Below are 22,478 nucleotides of genomic sequence, written 5' to 3' on the forward strand. Positions count from 1 at the left end.
GTCGATTGTAAACGTCTCCAGCCGTAACCGTACCATACATTGAGTACTCCAGAACTGCCGTGGAATTAAAGTCACCATTGAACAAGTTAATCCAACGGCTAGAGTACCGTTATGATTGCTTCAGTTTGTACTGGGTTGTCAATTGCTAGTATCCCGAGGGACAAATGATCTGAGTCTTGCCCATCTAGAAATGCATGAAGATATAAATCATCAATGAGCAGGTTAATTCAACTGCAGCCGAGCTCTGTTGATGTATGTACCAAGTACCGTACACTCAATTCTAAGTATCTCAAGGCATTGCTGTGCTATACATTGATTATTCTAGATTGTCTAGAATTTAAGTCGTCAGTGAACAAATTAATACATCGGCTACAGTACAGTCATGATGTCTGCACTCTGCACAGTGTTGACAATTGCTATTATCTCGTGTGACAATGGATCTGCCTTATGTCACCCTGTAATTCTCATAAAATCTAAATCATCATTGAACTGGATAATACAGGGCATAGAGCGCTCTGCTGTTGGATATACTAAGCACAGTACAGTCAATTGTAAATATCCCTAGCCATAACAGTACCATACAATCATTACTCCTGAATATCTTTCGAAACTGCAGCATCACAGTACTGTAGCAGTTGAATCAGCATGCTCGCTGATGATGCAAGTTCCAAAGCAAGTTCAAGCTAATCAATGTACGGTACGGTTATGTCTGGAGGTATCTATAATTGACAATACGGTACTTACCACGTCCACCAGCAGAGCAGTGTAGCCGTTCGATAAATCTATTCAATGGTGGTCTATATAATGCAGCAATTGCGGAGTGAAGAAAGACACATCCACTATAATTTGAAACATATACAATTGACAAAACAATACTGAGCAGAGCCATCACCAGGGTGCTGCATATGTTCAATCATTTGCTCACTGATGACGCAAATTCCATTGCAATTCTAGAATAATCAACGTCGATTACGGTTAGGGCTTTAGTTATTTCCAACTGAGGGTATTGCACATATTACATCCACGATTGAGATACTGTAGCAGCTGAATTAGTCTTTTCAACGGTGATTTAGGTTATATAACATTTCCAGAATGCCGAAACGCAGGTCCAGCGACTCTCGAGGTATTAACAACAGACAACACAGTACAGAGTGCAGCCGTCATCATAGTTATGTAGCCCTTGCTCTAATTTGTTCACTGATCAGTTTCTGGAAAAATCAATATACATTACTGTTATGTCATGAGATATTTCCAGTTATAAGAACGGGACATAGTGCATCTACCAGCAGATCACTGCAGCGGCTGTATTAGTCTGCTCAATAACTATATAGATTTTATAGCTGTTCCAGCATGAGGAAAGGCAGATCCATTATCCCTTGAGATGTTAACAGCTGACAACACACTACCTAGTGCAGCCATCATCTCACTATTGTAGAAGTTGGACTACTTTGTTCACTCATGATGTATCTATCAATGCAAATCTGGAAAAATCAAAGTATGCCATGGTTACGGCTTTAAACATATACAGTTGACAGTGCGGTACCTATTACATCCACTAATATATCACTGTGCCCTCCGATTAATCCGATCAATGACTATATATGTCCGATAACAACTCCAGATTACAAAATGCAGGTACAATATCCCTCCAGATATCGACAGTTGACAACACAGTGCTGATTACAGCCATCGTCACATTACTGTATCAGATGGACTACCTTGTAGAGTGATGACGTTCGTACCAAGCCACCTCTGGAATTATCAGTTTATATTACGTTTATGGCTTGTGATATTCGCTATTGACAGTACAGTACATGATACATTAAAAATGTAGCACTATAGGCGTTGCATTAATCTGTTCGATGATGACATAAATTCCACAACTATGCTAGATTGTCAAAACACAGATCGACTGGTCCTCTAGCTATCGACAATTGACGGCACAGTACTGAGTAAAGCCACTATTACAGTAATGTAGACGTTGGTCTTGTTTGCTCACTGATGATGTATATTCGAAAGTGAACATAGCATAACCAATTTATCGTGCGCTTATGGCAAGTGATATTTACTGTTGTCATTTCGGTATTTAGTACATCTTCCACTAGAGACATATTGCAGTTAGATAAATATGTACACCAATTATGTGTATTCCACAGCAATCCTAGATCGATAAATGCAGATACGTTATCCCTCGTTGTATTAACTATTTACAGCACAGTAGTGGGTACAGGAATAAACCGAGTATTGTAGACGTTGAACAACTTTGTTCACTGATAATGTCACTTCCACAGCAAATTTAGAGAAATAAATTTATACTACGGCTATGGCTAGTGATATTTAAAATTTGCAGTACTGTAAGGGGTACATCTAGCAACAGAGCTCTGTTGCCGACGGATTAAATTAGTCACTGAAGACGTATACAACACAGCAATTTTGGAACGAGGAATGAAGCTTCATTTTCCCTCCTTATATTAACAAGTGACAACAAAGCGCTGATTACGGCCATCATCAATGTATTGTAGCCGCTGAATGAATTTGTTCACTGATAATGTGAACTGAATAATAATTCTAGAATAATCAATGTGTTCTGCCGTTGTGGATAGAGGTATTTAAATTTGACAACACGGTACTTGGTGCATATGCCAATGGAGCACTCCTGCCGTTGATTAAATATGCTCAATGATGATACAACATATACATAACGATTCTAGAATGACAAAATACAGATTCTCTGAGCCTCGTGATAATGACCATTGCGGAGACAGAACTGAGTACAGCCATCATCACCTCAATGCAGTCGATGGATTAATGTGTCCACTGATGATGTAAATGCCGAGGCAACTTTGGAATAATCGTTGTATATTACGTTTATAGCTTGATATGTTTGAAATTGCCGGTGCAGTACTCGCTGTATCCAGCAATATAACACTGTAGACGTTGGATTAACCTGCTCGATAGTGAGTTAAAACCTAAAGCAATTGTAAAATGACGAAATGGGGATACACTTAACCTCGAGATATTAACCATCCACAGTACAGTACTCAGTACACCAATCATAACAGTAACGCAGCCGTTACTATCCTTAGATCACTGGTGATGGAAATTCGAAAGTAATTCCAGGATTGACTATGTATAGTACGGTTGCGGATTGAGATACATCCAATTGACAGTACGGTGCAGATTACGTCCACCAGCATAACACTATAGCCGTTGGATTTAACTGCTCAATGATGATTTAGATTCTAAAACTTCTCCAGGATGACAAGACACAGAACCACTGACCCTCGAGATATTAGCTATAGACGTAATAGAGCTGAGTTCAGCCATCATTTAAGTACTGTTGCCGTTCGGCTACTGTGTCCAGTGATGATGTAAATTCCAAAGCGATTCTGGAATAATCAATGTGTAGAACGATTATGTCTAGAGCTACTTACAATTAACAGTACGGTACTTAGCACTTCCACCAACAGAGCTCTGTCGCCGTTGGAAAAATCTGTTCAATGGTGACCTATATAATAAAGCAATTCCAGAACGTGAAATGAATACCCATTATCCCTCGAGGTAATGGTACTTAAGAGCGCAGTGATGAGTACAGCCATCATGATAGAATAGTAACGATTGAATAATATTGTCCATTGGTAATGTCATTTCCAAGATAATTCTAGAATAATCAATGTATACTACGGTTATGTCTAGAGATGTATACAATTGACGGTACGGTACCATGTACATCTACCCACAGGGAACTGCTGCCGCTGGATTAATCAGTTCACTGATGATCCATATTCAGCTGCAGTTCTAGGATGAAAAAAGGTAGATCCATCATACCCCGAGATACAAACATCTGAGAATACTGTACTGTGAACAGCCGTCGTCATAAAGCTGTAGACGTTGGATCATTTGGTGACTGATGACACAATTTCCAAAGCAGTTCTAGGGTAATTTGTGTATACTACGGTTACAGCTACGGATACTTCGAATTGACAGTACGGTACATAGTACATCTACCATCAGAGCACAGTAGCCGTTTTATTAGTCTGCTCAATGATGATTTTGGTTGTATAGCAATTCTAGATTGACGAAAGGTTGATCCAAGGTCCCAAGAGAAATTAGCAAGCGACATCTCGGTACTGAGTACGGCCATCATCACGGCACTGTTGCCGTTGGACTACTTTACCCACTGATGTCATAAATTCCAACGCAATTCTTGAATAATCAATTTATAATGCGGTTACTTCTTGAGATATTTCCAATTGACCGCACGGTACTTAGTACATCCACCAGTAGATCACTGCAGGGGCTGTATTAGTCTGCTAAACGATTACTCAGATTTTATAGCAATTCTAGGATGACAAAAAGCAGATACATTATCCCTTGGGATATTAACAGCTGACAGCACGGTACTGAGTACATCCATGATCACAGTAGTGTAGCTGTTGGACTTCTTTCTTCACTGATGACATAAATTCCAAAGCAATTCTGGAATAATCAATTTCTATTAAGGTACTGGCTTGGGATATTTAAAATTGACCATACGATACTTACTACATCCTCTAGTACTTCACTGTAGCCGATAGAGTGAACCGTTCAATGATGAAATAGAACCTTGAAAGATTCTAGAAAGCCATAATACAGGCCCTATTACCTTCGTGATATTAACAATTGGCGACACAGTACTGACTACAGCCGCCATCACAATATTCAAACGGCTGAAAAACATTTTTCACTGATAATGTCAGTTCCTGTGAAATTCTAGATTAATCAATGTATACTAGGGGTATGGCCAGAGATATTTTCAATTGTCAGTACGGTACTTCGTCTACTAGCAGACCACCGCAACCGCCATATTATTGTATTCCACGATCATCTGGATTTTACAGCTACCCTGGAATAACAAAAGACAGATACCCTATACCTTGAGATATTAGCAATTGAGAGTACAGTACTGAGTACGGCCATCATCATAGTAATGCAGCCGTTGGACTACAATTTTCACTGATTATGTACGTTCCTCAGCAACTTGGGAATAAAATGTGCATACTACAGACATTGCTAGTGACATTTGGACGGTACGGTAATTATTTCATATACAAACAGAGCTATGGTGGCGTTGAACTAAACTCCACACTTAATTTCTATATTCCACAGCAATGCTAGAACGAGAAATGCAAATCCATTATCCCTCGAGGTATTGACGTTTGGTGACAACGTAACGAGTGCAGTAATCATGGGAGATCTGTAGCTGTTGGGCTACCTTGTCCACTGATGATGCAATTCTGGAGTAGCCCATGTATACTACGGTTGGGGCTAGTGATATTTTCAATTTACTCTACGCTAACAAGCAAATCTTCCAACGGGGCACTGATGCCGTTCGATTAATCTGTACTTCTATGATATAGACCTTACAGCTGTTCTAGAATGCAAGAGACTGATCCACCATACCTTGGGATATTAACAATTGACAAAACAGTACTTTGTACGGCCATCATCATAGTTGTGTAGCTGTTGGAGCACTTTGCCCACTGATGATGTAAATTCCATAGCAATTCTGAGATAAAAAATATATGTTACAGTTATGGCTTGAGACACTTTCAAGTGACAGTACGGTACCTGTTACATACACAAATACAGCACTGTACCAGTTATATTAACATGTTCAATGATGATTGAAATTCTATTACAATTCTAGAATGTCAAAATACATGTCCACTGCCGCTAGATATATCAGCAATCAATAACACCCTACTGTATAAAGCCATCATCACAGTAACGTAGATGTTTGACTACTTCTTTCGCTGATGATGTAAATTCTAAAGCGATTCTGGAATAATCAATGTATGTTACGGTTATGGCTTGAGATATTTAAAAGTGACGTGACGCTTTTTACTACATCCGCGGGTAGAGCAATGCAGATGATGCACTAACATGTTCAATGATGATTTAGATTTCATATCTCTTCTAAAATGCAAAATTCAGATCCATCGTACCTTGAGATATTAACAAACGTCAAACCAGTAAATGGTACAGCCGTCAACACAGTATTGTAGCCGCTGTAATGCTTTATTCGCTGATAATGTAAATTACAACGCAATTATGCAGTAATCAATGTATATTGCTGTTACAGCTCGAGATATTTGCAAATGACAGTACGGTACTTACTACATCCACCAGTATAGCATAGTAGACGATAAATTAGGCAGATCAATGATGATATAATTTCTATAACAGTTCTATGATGACAAAACACAGGTCCAGTATCGCTCGAGTTATGAACAGGTAACAACACTGTAATAAGTACGGCCAAAAGCACTGTAATGTGTACGTCAGGCTACTTCGTCCTCTGATGACATAAATTACAAAGAAATTCAGGAATAATCGATGTATAATCGGGAAATGGTTTGAGATGCTTCCAACTGACAGTACGGTGCGCACTACACCTGCCAATATAGCAATGCGGCCGGTGGATAAACCTGTGCAATGATGCCTTGAGTTCTATAACAATTCTGGAATGATGAAAAGCAGGTCTACCATCCCGCGAGATATCATCAATTGCCAATTCTGTGCAAAATACAGCAGTCACTACAGTAGTGTAGTCGTTGGAATACTTTGTTCACTGATGATGCAAATTGCAAGGTAATTCTGGAGTAACGTGTGTATGATGCGGTTATGGCCAGTGTCATTTGCAATTGACAGTACGGTGGTTAGTACATCTTCCAACTGATCGCTGTTGCCGTTGGATTTATCTGTTCACAAATGGTATATATTGGACTGCACTTCTAGAAATAGAATCAAAGGTCCATTATCTCTCGAGATAGTAATAAAATACTTTCAAGGTCTGAGTACAACAATGATCAGAGTATTGACACTATTTAATAACCTTGTTCACTGGTGATGATAATTCCAAAGCAATTCTAGATAAGTCATCGTATGTTACAGTTATGGCTTGAGATGTTCCCAATTGACAGTGAGGTACTGATTACATCCACCAATGGGGCACTGTAGCAGTTGGATTATGCTGTTCAGTGATGGTTTTTTCTAATAACAATTCTAGAATGACAAAATACACACCCACAATATCTCGAGATATTAGCAATTTACAACACAGTACTGAGTATAGTCACCATCACATTAATGTGGCCGTTGGACTACTTTGTTCACTGATGATGGTGATTCTAAAGTAATACTTGAATGACGTATTTATAGTGCAGTTATGGCTAGTGATATTTACATTTCATTGGACGGTGACTAGCATGTCGGCCAAGAGAGCACTGCTGCCGTTGGTTCAAGTTGGTCACTGAATATTTATTTTCTATAGATGCTCTGGAGTGAAAAATTAACGTCCACTACCTCTCGGGAAAACAACAATTTACAACACACCACTGGGTACAGTCATCGTCACAGAAACATAGCCGTTGGACATCTTTCATCAATGATGATATGGTTTCCATGGCTCATATGGAATAATAATTGTATACAACGGTTAAGGCTTGAAAGGTTTCCAATTAATAGTACGTCACTTAGTACACACGCCAATATAGCAGAGTGGCCGTTGGATTAATGCTTTCAATGATGATTTATATTCCATATCAACTCCAGAATAAGAAAATACAGATCCATAGGCACACGAGAAATTAACAAATGACAACATAGTACTGCTACCGCCGCCATCAACGTAATGCAGCCGTTGGAAAAGTTTGTTCGCTGATGGTATAAATTCGCAAGTGATTCTGTAATAATCTGTGTATAGTGCGGTTATGTCGAGTGATATTTACAATTGAAGGTACGGTATTTAGTACATATTCCAGCAGATAACTGTTGCCGTTGGATTAATCAGTTTGCTGATATTATACATTGCACAGCAACTCTAGGGCGCGAAATGCGGATCCATTATCCCTCGCGACATTAACAAATAACAACACAGGGTTGAATATAGCCGTAATCACATTATCGTAGCCGTTGAATAACTTTCTTCACTGATGACGGGCTTTCTAGAGCAATTCTAGAATAATCATTGTATAGTACGGTTATGGCTTGAGATACCTCCAATTTACAGTACGGTACTTATTGCATCCACGGATATATCTCCGTAACCGAGGGATTATTGTGTTCAATGATGACTTGAAATGAATAACCATACTGCAATGGCAAAATACAGATCCACTGACACTCAAGATATTAGCAATTTACAACACAGTACAGAGTACAGCCACCATCGCAGTAATCTAGCAGTTTGGTTACTTCGTTCAATGTTAATGAATATTAGATAGTGATTCTAGAATGACCTATGCATTGTGCGGTAATGGGTAGTGATATTTACAACTGACAGTACGGTAAGTATTGCATGCACCAACAGTGCACTCCAGCCGTTGGATTAATCTGTTCACTAATTACTTAGATTTCATTGAAATTCTTGATTGACAACAGGCATTTCCATTATCGCTCGAATAATTATCGTATGGCATTACAGCATTGTGTCCTTCCGTCACCACAGTACTATAGCGGTTGGAATAATTTTTTCATTGACGACTAAATTCCACAGCCATTCTGTGGCTGTGGATAGATTGACCAATGAATAGCATGGTTATGTCTAGAGATATCTACAGCTTAGGGTACGGTACTTAGTACATACAATAACGGAGCATTGTTGAAGTAGTATTAATCTATTCACTTTCGAACTATATAATAGGGCAGTACTGGAATGAAAAAGGCAGATCCATTGTCCCTTGAGATATTTGCAATTGACAGCACAACACTAAGTACAGCCATCAACACAGTACTGTATTCGTTGGGTTAATTTCTTCACTGAAGGCTTAAATTCCAGAGCAATCTTAGAAAAATCAATGTGTACATCAGTTATTTCTAGCGATATTTACAGTTCCTAGTACGGTAGTTGGTACATCCAGCAATAGAGCACTGTAGGCGTTGGATTAGTATGATCAGCGATGATCCTTTTCCACAGTGTATCTAGAATAACCAACGTATGCATCAGATATGTCTAGAGAAACTAAAAGTTCATAGTACGGTGGCATGTAAATACAACAGCTGAGCACGTCAACAGTTAGATTAACCTGCTCAATGATGATTTGGATTCAATGGCAAATTAAGAATCACAAAAGACATATCCGTTATAACTCGAGCCTTTAATATGTTACGAAACGGTACTGAGAACAGCCACCATCAGTGTACTTAGGACGTTGCACCAACCTCCTCAATTATAAACAAAATTTAGCTGTTATTCTAAAATGAGCAATACATGGTACTGATATGGCTAGAGATATTAACAATTGACAGTACGCTTCTTAGTGCATCGATCAACTGTGCACGCTAGCCGTTCGATTAGCACGTTCACTGACGTGCAAATTTAGTTTATGTAGCTATACTAGAAAAACAAAGGAGTGATCCGTTACAGTCCTAGATAATAGAAATTGACATAACAGTAGTGAGTACAGTCATCATCACATTACTACAGCAGTTATATTAATCTGATAACTGATAACTTAAATTCCACCGTAGTTTTAGAGTAACCTACATATACATTAGTTATTGCCACTGATACCTACAATTCCAGCACGGTCGCTGGTGCATCCACAGGTAGGTTAGTGTAGACGTTGGAATCATCTGTCCAGTGATAGCATAAATTCAAGGCAAATGTAGGGTAGTTTGCGTATAGTATGGTTATGGATATGCACATTAACAATTGACAGTACTGTTCATAAGAAATCTATCGGCAAAGCAGCGCATCCGTCGGATTGCCCTTATCAATGATGCCTTGGATTCTGTAGCAACTATAAAATGCGTCAAGACCGTTCCGATATAGCTCGAGATATTAGCAATCGACGAAACAGTACTGTGTACAGTCTTCATCAAATCCCATTTGCTGTTGGTCGTTCTTTTTCACTAATAATTTAAATTTAGTAGCTACTCTAGAGTAATCAATATGTAGTACGGTTGTGGCTAGAGATATTTACAATTGAGGGTACGAGGCATAGTGCGTCCATCAACAGTGCACAGTAGCCTTTGGATTAGCCTGCGCAATGATGGCTTGGATTCCATTGCAATTCTAGAAGAACAAAGGAAAGATCCGTTACAGCACGAGATATTAGCAATTGACATAAGAACACTATGCTCAGCCATCATCACAGTTTCGTAGCTGTTGGATTAATTTTTACAGTGATGATTTATATTTCACGGTAGTTCCAGTATAGTCAATGCACACATCATTTAGGGCTAGAGATATTTACAATTCCCAGTACGGTAGCTTGTACATCCATAAATAGAGCGCCTTAACTGTTGGATTCATCTGTTCATTGATGATTTAAATTCCACAGTAGCTTCTGAATGACCAGTGTGCACAGCAAGTGTGTCTAATGATATAAACAGTTCACAGGGCGGTTATAGGTACATTCACCAATAGAGCACAGCAGTCGTTGCATTAGTTTGTTCAGAAGTGGTTTATGTTCTAGTGCAATCTGGAATAACAATGAACTGACCCATTATCGCGCGAGATATTCACGATTGATGAAACAGTACCGAGTACAGATATCATCACGGTACTTTAGCCTTCGGACTAATTCCGTCACAGAAAAATTGTATTTAGCAGCAATTCTGGAATAATAAATATATAGCACGGTCATGTCTAGAGGTATTTACGACAGACAGAACGGTACTAAGTACATCCATCAACAGTGCGCGCAGCCGAATGATTAGCCTGTTCATTGATGACATGCATTTTATGGCAATTCTAGGATGACAAAATGCAGATCCGGTATATCTCGAGCCACTAACAATTGCCGAAAGAGTCCTGAGCACGGCCATCATCAGAGTGCTAAAGCCGTTGGACAAATGTCTTCACTGATAAATTATATTTACCAGCAATTCTTGAATAATCAGTACATGGTACAGTTATGGCTTGAGATATTTAGAACTGACGGTATGGTTCTTAGTGCAACCACCAACAGTGCACTTTAGCTGTTGCATTAATCTGTTCAACGATAATATATACTGTGTAGATATTTATGAATGGGAAAAGGCAGATCCGCTACTTCTCGAGACATTGACACATGATAACTCAGTGCTATATACAACCATCGCCGCAGTACTGTAGCCGTTGGATTAACTTGTTCACTGACGATTAGCATTCCACAGCGGTTCTAGAGTATTCAATAGCTACATAAATTACAGAGAAGGATATTACATTTCCCAGTACGGTATTTGGCGCATCCAGCATTACATCATCGTAGCCGTTGAATTAATTTCTTCAGGGATGACTTAAATTCTACGGTGTTTGTAGAACAATCAATGTATGCATCAGTTATGCCTGGGGATATTTACAACTCCCGGTACGGTAACTAGGTCATCCACCAACAGAGGATTGTAGCTATTGGATTAAGCTGTTCAGAGATGTTCTAAATCCTATTGCAACTCTAGAATGACAAAGGACTTACCCATCCTCGCTCGAGATATTAACAATTGATGAAACCGTACTGTGTGCAGCGGTCACCAAGTTAGTACATTTATCTGTTCACTGATGGTTTATATTCCATAGCAGTTCTAGAATAATCATTGAATGCAGCAGTTATGGACAGAGACATTTACGATGCCCTGTACGGTGGTTGGAGCGCCCACCATGAGAGCTCCCTAGCCGTTTGATTAATCAGTTCAGAGATGGTCTAGAGTCAACAGCAAGTCCGGGATAATCAGTGTATATTTCGGTTCTGGTTAGAGTTATTTGTGATTGACAGCTCCTTTCCCAGTAGATACATCAACAGGGAACTGTAGCCGTTGGATTGATCCTTTCAATCATAATTTATATTATATGGCAGTTCTAGAATGACAAAGGACAGGTCCATTGCCCCTCGAGATTTTAACAGCTGGCAACACAGTAACAACGACAACCACCATCACACTACTGTACCCGTTGTAATCATCTGTTCAGTGATAGTTTAATCACCACTGCAGTTCTGGAATAGTCTATGCATGCATCAGTTATGGCTGCTAACATTTACAGTTCCCTGTACGGTAATAGGTACATCCACATATCGCGGAAGTTAGACATCCGATTAATCTGTTCAGTAATGGCTTAGGCTCTAATGCAATCTAGAATTACAAAGGATTGACGCGTTATCGCTCGAGACATCTGCAATTGGCGAAACAGGGCTTAGCACAGACATCATCACAGCACCTTAACCGTCGGAAAAATTTGTTCACTGGTATCTTAAATTTAACAGCAATTCTTGAATAATCAGTCTATAGTACGTTTATGTCTACAGGTAGTTATACATGACAGTATGGTACATAGGACACACATCAACAGTGCACTGTAGCCATTGGAATATCATGTTCAATGACGATATATATTCTATAGCATTTCTAGAATAACAAAGGGCAGATCCGTATCAGCTCCACATGTTAATAGCTGACACAAGTGTTTTATTCTCAGCCATCGCCAGAGTCCTGTAGCTGTTGGATTAATTTCTTCTATTATGATTGATATTCCACAGTGTTTCTAGAATAACCAATGTATGCATCAGTTATAGACAAAGGCATTTACAATTCCCATTACGGTAGTTGCTGTATCCACCAGTATGTCATAGTAGGCGTTGAATTAATCTGTGCACTAAAGATAAAAATTCCACAGTATTCTTAGAATAATCAATGTGTACATCAGTTATCTGTAGCGACATTTAGAATTTCCAGCACGGCAGTTGTTACGTCCACCAAGCGAGTACTACAGATGTTGTATTGATCTGTTCAGTGATGATTCAAATTATACTGTAGTGCTAGAGTTACCAATGTATACATCTGTTATGACTAGAGATATTAACAATCCCCAGTAGAATAGTTGTTACATTTACCAATGCAGATCTGTAGCCATTGGAATAATCTGTTCAGTAATGATTAATGCCATCTAGCAGTTCAAAGATGATGAAGTACAGATACATTGTTGCTCCAAACATAAACAATTGACGAACGAGTGCTCAGCACTGCCATAATCACAATGCTTTAGCCGTTGGACCAATTTGTTTCCTGTTAACTTAAATTTAACTGCAATTCTAGAATAACCAATGTATATTGCGGTTATGGATAGAGATATATATAATTGTAAGTACAATTCCCAGTATATCAATAAATAGAGCAATGTAGACGTTGGATTAATCCGCTGAATGATGATATATTTTCTATAGCAATTATAGAATGACACAAGAGATATCCACTACTGCTCGAGGTATTAACAACTGTCAACGCATTGCTAAGTACAGGCATCATCAATGTACTGTAGCCGATGGATTGATTATTTCACTGAACACTTAAATTCCGTTGCAGTTCAAGAAAAATCTATGCATACAACTATCATGGCTAGCAATATTTTCAATTGGCAGTACGGTATTTAGTACCTCCACCAACAGAGCACTGTCGCCCATGGATGAACATGTTCAATGATGACGTAGACCCTATAGCAATCCTAGAATGACAAAGGACATGTTCGTTGGAGCTCGATATACTAACCGGAGGCGGAAAAGTACGCATTACGGCTATCATCACATTACTGTAGCCATTGGTATAATATATTGATGACATAAATTCTTGAGTAGAGCTAGAATAATAAATACATACATCAGTTATGGCTGGAGATATTTAGAATTCCCAGTTCGGCAGTTTATAGGTCCACCGATAGAGCACTGTAGCCGTCGGGCTACTTTGTCCAGCGATGATTTGAATTTCAAAGCAAGAGTAGAGTTATCAACTTAATGGCCGTTTATGGCTAGATATACTTCCAGTTGACAGTAGCGTACTTCGCACGTCCATGAAAAGGTGCAGTGTGGACATTGGAGCTCCCTGATCAATGATGGTTTAGATTCTATAATAATTCTGGAATGACAAAGGACAGGTCCGTTTTAGCCAGAGATATTAGCAACTGACAGAACTCTACAGAGAACACCGATCATCACATTGCTGTAGCCGCTGGATTAACTTGTCCATAAATGATATTACCACCAAAGCAAGTCTGGTGTAGTCAATATACAGTACGATTACGTCTAGAGATATTTACAATTGTGAGCATGATTCATAGTATGTCCACCAACATAGAACTGTAGCAGTCGGATTTATATGTTCAATGATGACTTTGATTGCATACATATTTTGGAATAATAGAAGACAGGGCCGTTATAGCTCGAGACATTAACATCTGACAACCCTGTACCATGTACAGCCATCACAACAGTACAGTAGCCGTTGGATTAATTTGTTCACTGATGACATAAAACCCGCAGCAGTTCTAGAATAATCAAAGTATAGTACGGTTATGGCTAGAGACTTTTACAGTTGAAAGTACGGTACTTAGTACATCCATGAAACAGAGCACAGTAGCCGTTGGGTTAGATACCTCAATGATGACTTAAATTCAATAGCAGACTTATAATGACGAAAGGCAGGCAATTTATAGCTCAAGATATTATCAATTGACATAATGGTACTGAGTACTGCCGTCAGCACAGTGCTGCATCTGTTGGATTAACCTGTTAACAGTTGATGTGAATGCCAAGGTAAATCTAGAGCAATCAATGTATAGTACGGTTATGGCTAGGGCTATTTACAAATCGCTGCACGGTAGTAGTTACATTCACGCATAGAGCACTGTAGCCATTGGATTAATCTGTTCTGTGATAATTTTTATTCTATTGCATTTCAAGAATGACAAACTACTGACTCATTATCTCTCTAGATATTAGCAAGTAACGAAAAAGTACTGAGTACATTGTTCATCACACTACTATAGCCGCTATACAAATTTGTTCACCTATGGCGTAAATTCCAACGCAAGTTTAAAGTAGGCAATGTTCTGGTAGTGGACATACAGATTTCTGAGTATATACATGTTCATCTGAGTGGAGCGGTTATGCCTGGCATTCTAATGACCAATGAATTCAAGTTATTGTTGTTGTGGTACTTGTCGTAGTGCGTTTGGTATAAGTGTGAAGAATGTTTGTGTGGAAGGATATACGTGTGTGACGAGTATGAATAAAAGTCGTGAAAAGCAGTTAGTGCTTAGAGGACAGTCAACAGTAAAGCACGCTGTGTGTAAGGGAATCCTTTGTAGATTATATCGTAGAAAGGAGCGAGCCTATTTTTACTAAACCTATTATAACCTGTGTTCTTTTATTGAACGTTTAAAAAGATACTGTTGTTACTTCACCCACCACTAACATTTTGTAGCTGAAAGTGGTTATAATTAAAAGCATACTAAGAGAACATTCTAGAAACCTTGAAGGTGGTTAACGCGTTAAGCATCGCAAATTTTTAACCGTCCGATGATTCAAGTTATCTTTTACGGGAAGAAAAAGTAGAAGGAACTGTAAGATCAAGACGATAATGTAAGAAATTTATTTGCAAAAAGCCATTGACAAAACCAGTCCAGGGAGAATAAAATTATCAAGGGAAATTAAAAATTGTGGCGAACGGAATGACAATAACCATGCACCTAGGGCAATTATTAGTAACATAACATAACGCAAGAAAAACGGAACACCATTGAGAAGAGGGCAGCAGGAGGTCCTTGTCGTGGTTATAGTGGAGGAAATATAAGAAAATATCGGGAAAGAAAAGTTTCATCGTCAAACACGCGTGAAGAAGCAGTAACGGGAATAAGTGAAATTTCAACGAGAGACAAATTATACGATGTGAGAGAGAAAAATGGAAATGAAATAAACGAATGAGAGGATGATGATTATCATATATGGCTGTTGGATTCAGGATCTGCAAACCATATGGCTAATAACGAATTAATTTGTGACAATTGTGTTGAAGAAGGGCCGAAAATCTAGCACGGCAGACAGCCAAGGGAAGATGCTAACCTTGAGTGGAATCGGAAATGTCACTGTCAAAGAAGCCTCCAGCAATAATAATTTGAAACTGAAGAATGTATTGAACATACCAGAATTGAATTCCAAGTTATTTTCACTAGCGAGGATAGCTGACCATGGCTACGATGTAAGCTTCAATAAATATGGAGAAATAGTATAGAACAAATTAGGTGGATTCCAAGTGACCGCGGTAAGAGAACAAAACGGTTATTGTGTGAGGACATCAATAAACCTTGAGAGGACTGCGGCAGTACCACCGGTAAGTGAGGTAAGGCGCAAACAATTGCAACATGCACATAAAGGTATCGTAGAAGGAATGAAAAGAGGAAATCAGGATTTCGGGACGGATAGTTCGTGGAAAAGGGTATGCGAACCATGTGCACAAGGAAAAGCATGTAAAAAGCCGCATCCGGGATATAATGCTACATGGACGAATCGTACTTTAGAGCTATGGCGTACAGATTTGGTAGGCCCAATCAAACCCTCGGGTTATGGAAAGAAAAATTCCTTATTAGCTGTCGTCGGTGATTATTCGAGAGTGATGTTTATGCAACTTCTGTGGGATAAGGGAGAAGCTGCAGAAGAATTAAAAGACATAATGGAATTGAAGGAAGATCAGACGGAACTGCGGTTGAAGGGGATTATGTCAGACAAGTTTCGGGAATATTTAGGAAAAGAATTATAGGGCAGCTTTGTTTCAAATGGAATTGTTCACCAATTGGGTCCTCCATGAGACCCGATTGTAACGGAATTGCAGAAAGAACGAAGAGGACGACCATCGAAACAACCGGAACGATAATGGTAGATTCATTTTAAGTCTTATTCTTTGAGTAGAAGCAGCGAATTCAGCGGTATACTTTCAAAATCGGATTAAATTGCGGGAAAATGGTAAAGCACCATATGATACTTGGTACAAAAAACAACCTAACGTAAAGCATATGCGACGATTTGCGTGTACAGCGTATTTAACAGGTAAAGGAGAAAGTAACAAGAAATTTGATGCGAAGACTTTAAACGGAATATTTGTGGAGTATAATAAAATTAATGCATACCGGGTGTACATACAAGAAACAGAGAATGTACAGTGGCGTATTATTCGCTAAAGACAGGAACGGATCGGACATGCTTCGATGCAAAGAGGGAAAAGAACAGAGTAATGAAAACCAAATTCCTGTTTACTTTGGTATAGAATTGGATGATATCGTTTACGAAGCTCCTCAAGATAACTTTTTAGACGAAGAACAAGTAAGAATTGGAAAGAAGGACGAGGATAGTGCCGGTGACGAAAAATGGGACAACAGGAATTGAAATTGACAACGATGAAAGAACGAGGGTAGAGAAAAATAATGAAAATCAGGAAATAACTATTCAACGAGTAGAATCGACAAACAGAAAAATGTCTGGAAGACTGAAGAATGTGCCGAAGGAAGCGATTAAAGCAGAAGAATATGCCAGGGAACCTGAAAAAGGATAAAAGGTTGGACAAAGTAACGTAAGAAGGTCTTCAAGTATCAAGAATCAAAAAGCAATGGGAAGTGTTGAAGAAAAAACTCCTACTGCGAAGACAAAGGCACGAAAATCTCCAGAATGGGATCAATGGAGTGAAGCAATAAGCAGTGAAATAGAGTCATTATAGAAACATCCAGTGTTGCATGTAGTGAATCGAACGAAAGATAAAACTGTGATTAAGTGTATGCGGATTTTTTAAATAAAAGAAAATTATGAAACTTTAGGAAAGTGATACAAGGCACGATTACTGGCCTTAGGTTGTGCTCAATGACCTGGATTAGATTACGAAGAGACATTCCCACCGACAATTAGAATGGAGACATTGCGATAGTTATTCAGCATATGTGCAAAGCATGAAAGAAAAATCAAGGGTTGTGACGTAAAAACAGCCCCTTTGCATGGAATTATGGGCGAAGAGTTGTACATGCAGATGACTGATAGTATTCAGAAGATAAAGGGACACATCTGTAAACTAAAGGGGAGTATTTATCGGCTGAAAGGAGCAAGTAGGTGCTGGAATAAATACTTAATTGACACTTTGTTACAGATTGGTTTTAGACATTGTGAACATGATCCATGTCTATTCTTTATAAGAGAAGAAAACAGTTTTCTACACTGTGGCATGCACGTGGACGATATGACCTTAGTCAGCAGTGAAGATCTCTTTGAAGAAAGATATATTATTATATTAAGGGAGCATATCGAATTCAAGAACATTGGTGCAAGTGAGTAACTATAGGGAATAGAATATAATTACAAAGAACAGAGGTGAATCATTATACTGCAAAATTATATGAAACGTTTATTGGATGCATGTGGAATGAGTGATTGTAATGCGCAAAGTACACTTACTAATGTAAATCAGAGATTGAGCAGAGATGATGGCAGCCCGATGAGCGATGGAAAAAGTTATCAAGAGCTGCTAGAAGGATTAATGTACCCAAGCGTATCAACGAGACCCAATACTTCCTTTACGCTAAGTGGTTTAACACAATATAGCAAAAATCCAAAAACATTGCACTTGAACGCATTGAAGGAGGAACGCCGGTATTTGAAAGGAACAGAAGATTTTCAAGTGGAATATAGTAACCCAAATCAAATGAAAGAATTGAATTGTAACACAGATGCTTCATGGTACAGCACTGCGGATGCCAAATCATTCAGCGGTATTTTATTTTGCCGAAATGGAGGTCTGGGCCATTGGAGAAGTAAAATGTAACCGAAAAGTGTACTCTCCTCCACTGAAAGTGAATTAGAGACGATGACGTTAGGATTGAAGGAAGCTTCGTGGATGAGTGATTTGTTGAAAGGAATTGGAATGCCGTGGGAGAGCAGAAAATAAAAATGGGACAATTTAAGTTCGGCTAGATTGGGAAACGGGGCTAACTTTAAAACAAAGACAAAATAATTAAATAGAAAATGCCATTAGACTAAAGAAATTGTATCCAATTATATAGTGAGAGTGACACATGTACCCAAAGAAAGAATGGATGCAGATTGCATGTCTAAAAGGTTAAGTGGACCAAATTTATTATAGAATATAAGAAACCTTATGTGTGTAAGAACCTGTGAAACCAAGGCGGAAGATTGCGGTAGTGGTTATATAGATTTCAGATTACTGATGTTTTGGGATGAGTGGAGCATGTGCGCGTGGGACACCAATGTGCAATTAATTCAGATTATCATTGTGGTGGTAACTGTCATAGTATAGTTGGTATAATTGTGAAGAATGTTTGAGTGGAAGTATATATGTTTGCGAAGAATATGATTAAGTGTCGTGAAAACACATACTGCTTGTACGACAGTCAAAAGGAAAAGACGTTGTGTGTAAGAGAGTCGCTTATAAGAAATAATTTAGAGCGGAGCGAGTTTATTTTTAATAATTCAGTTATAATTTGGGTTAATATTCAGTTATAATTTTCTGCTAAGAAAGGTTTAAATAAATAATGTTATTATTTCATCCACCACCAGCAAATGTGCTGTATGGTTATGGCTGGAGATATTTGCAACTGACAGTGCGGTTCCTCGTCCATTCATCAGTTCAATTTGATGATTGCCTGTTGATGATTGATCTGTTCAATGACGATATAGTTTCTATAGCAATTCAACAAGAACTGAAGGCCGATCCATTAACGTCGGAAATATTTACTCTTGGCATCACAGTACGTTGTGCAGCCATCATCATGGTACTGTAGCAGTTCGAATAATTCGTTGATTGATGAATAAATTCCCACAGCAATTCTAGAACTATCAATGCATATTGTTGGTACGTCTAGAGATATTTACAATTGACAGTGCAGCACCTAGTACATCTACCAACGGTGCTCTGTTGTCGTTCTATTAACCCGTTCGCTGACGACATATATTCTGCATAAATTCCAGAGTGAAAGTAGACAGATACATTATCCCTCGAGATACGAACTATTGACAGCTCAGTACTGTGTACAGCAATCGTTTCCGTACTGTAGCAGTTGGATTACTTTTTCCACTGGTGATGTAAGTTAAAAAGCAATTCTTGAATAATCAACGCATAGTACAGTAATGGTTAGAGATATTTACGAATAACACTACGGTACCTGGAGCAACCACCTGCAGAGCACTCTAGCGCTTGGCATAATCTGCTCACTCAAGATTAAGATGTTACTGCAATTAAGGAATGGCAAACGACAGATCCGCTATCTCTCGAGACATTAACAACAGTCTACAGAATACTGAGGGCAGCCATCATAACGTTACTCTTGCCGATGGAATACTTTGACCACTGATCACGTAAATTAGAAAGCAATTCTTGCATAATCAATGTATAGAACAGTTGTGGCTAGAAATATTTTGCAATTCACATAAAGGTACTTAGCACCTGCACCAGCGGACCACTGCAGCTGTTGGACTAACATGTTCAATGATGACTTAGGTTATGTAGCAATTCTCGAATCACAAATTACACATATACTATAACGCAAGGCTCTAACAATTGTCATACCAGGACTGAGTACAGCCTTCATCAGAACAACGTAAGCGTTGAAATAATTTGTTCACCTATGACGTAAGTCCGACAGCAATTCTAGAATAGTCGATGTATAGGACGGATAGGGCTGGAGGTAATTACAATTGTGAGTACGGTAATCGGTGCATGCACCAACAGAGCACAGTAGTCGTTGGATTAACCATCTCAGCGATGATTTCAATTGCAAGGTAAGTCTAGAATAAGCATTGCATGCATCGGTTGTATATAGCGATATTTGCAACTCCCGGTACGATAGTTGGTACATCTACAAGGAAACCACTACAGCCGTTGGATTATGCTGTTCAGTGATGATTTAAATCCCATTGCAACTCCAGAATGTTAAAGGACTGACCCATTCTCACACGAGAGCTTATCATTTGACGAAACAGTACTGAGTACAGTCATGCTAACAATGCTTCGAACGTTGGAATAATTCCTTCACTGATGAACCAATTTTTATCGACAGTTCTAGAGCAATCAATATATATGGCGGTTGTGGCTACAAATATTTACATTTGATAGTACGGTACTAGGTACATCCATCAGCAGAGCACTATAGCTGCTGATAAATCCTGTTCAATGATGTTGTATGTTGTATGGGAAATCTAGAATGACAAGAAACGTATCAGTAATAACTCAAGATGCTAACAATTGCCATAACGGCATTGAGTACAGCTATCATCATATTACCGCAGCAGTTGGAATAATCTGATCTCTGATGATATAAGCTCTGTTGCGCTTCTAGAATGGCAAAGGGTTGACCAATTATCGCTCGACTCATTAACAATTGACGAAGGGGTACTGAGTGCGTCCATGGTCACTGTACCTTACCCGCTGGAATAGTTTGATCACTGACGATGCAAATTGGAAGAGAAGTCTAGAATAATCAATGTTTTGTACGGTTATGGCTGGAGATATTTGCAGTTGTATGTACAGCTCCCAGTATATCCATCGACAGAGCACTATAGCCGTTGCAGTGATCTTTTCAATGATGATCTACATTCTATATAAATTCCAGAGTGACAAGGAGCGGAACTATTACCTTTCAAGGTAATATGAGCTGACAGTACAGTGCTAAATACAGCCATCACCGCAGTACTGAAGAAGAGAGATTAACCTGCTACCTGAAGGCATAAATTCCTCAGTAGTTCCAGGATAATCAATGTATACGTCCGTTACGGGTCGTGTCATTTACAATTCCTAAGTCGGTAGTCAGTACAATCAGCAATAGAGCACTGTAGTCTTTGAAATGGCCTATTCAACTATGATATACGTTCTTTTGCAATACTAGAATGACAATGGACTGACCCATTGCGGTTAGAGTCATTAACAATTGACGAAACATTAGTGAGTACAGGCAGCATCAATAGACAGTAGACGTTGGACTAAATTGCCCACTGGTGACGTAAGTTCCTAAGAAAGACCGTAGTAATCAATGAATTGTACGGCTGTAACAGGAGGTGTCTACAATTCCCAGTACGGTAGTCGGTATACCCATCAACAGGGCGCTGTAGTCGATAGATTAACCTGTTGATTGATGACACATGTTCTGTAGCCATCCTAGAGGGACAAAAGGCAGATCCGTTAAATCTTGAGACATTAACAATTGACATGACGGTACCGAGTACAGCTGCAGGCACAGTGCTGCAACAGTTGGATTAATCTGTTGACTGACCATTTAAATTCCACAGTAGTTCCAGAACAATCTATGTATACGTTGGATAAATTTGTTCACAGATGACTTAACGTACAAAGCAAATCTAGGGTAGTCAAGGTATAGGACGGATGCGGCTGGAGATATTCCCAATTAACTGTACGATTCCTAGTGCATCCATCAACAGAGCACTGTTGCCGTGGTTTGATCACTTCAATGCTAACATACACACTATATCAATTCTACTGCCATAAATGACGGACTCATTATCGCTCGAGATATTAGCAATTGACGAAGCAGTACTGTGTACAGGTATCATGACAATACTGCAGCCTCTGGACTAATTTGCCTGCTGATGATGTAAATTACAAAGCAAGTCTAAGGTAATCAATGTATAGTAGGGTCATGGCTAGAGCTATATACAATATCTGTACGGTTCTTACTCCAT

General features: G+C 38.9%; 2 protein-coding genes across 2 annotated transcripts in view; both read left to right on the forward strand.

Annotated features, from left to right (window-relative positions):
* The window catches only part of LOC108553994 (uncharacterized), a 38,228-nt gene extending 21,680 nt beyond the window's left edge, over positions 1-16,548 (forward strand). Inside the window, exons 2-3 of the mRNA XM_017909113.1 lie at positions 15,808-16,017; positions 16,102-16,548. Of these exons, the coding sequence (XP_017764602.1) occupies positions 15,808-16,017; positions 16,102-16,548 (657 nt within the window). The remainder of the gene's footprint in view (positions 1-15,807; positions 16,018-16,101) is intronic.
* Positions 16,549-18,192: 1,644 nt separating this feature from the next.
* Positions 18,193-18,591, forward strand: LOC108553995 (uncharacterized). The gene has a single exon (XM_017909114.1). The coding sequence runs from the start codon at positions 18,193-18,195 to the stop codon at positions 18,589-18,591; it is 399 nt and encodes a 132-aa protein (XP_017764603.1).
* The last annotated feature ends 3,887 nt before the right edge of the window (positions 18,592-22,478 follow it).

The sequence above is a fragment of the Eufriesea mexicana genome, unplaced genomic scaffold (genome assembly GCF_001483705.2).
Source record: "Eufriesea mexicana isolate 0111107269 unplaced genomic scaffold, ASM148370v2 scaffold14846, whole genome shotgun sequence".
Classification (NCBI taxonomy): Eukaryota; Metazoa; Arthropoda; class Insecta; order Hymenoptera; family Apidae; genus Eufriesea; species Eufriesea mexicana.

Excerpts from the sequence above, each read along its gene's own strand:
- LOC108553995 (XM_017909114.1), top strand. The coding sequence starts at position 18,193 with ATGAGTGATTGTAATGCGCAAAGTACACTTACTAATGTAAATCAGAGA.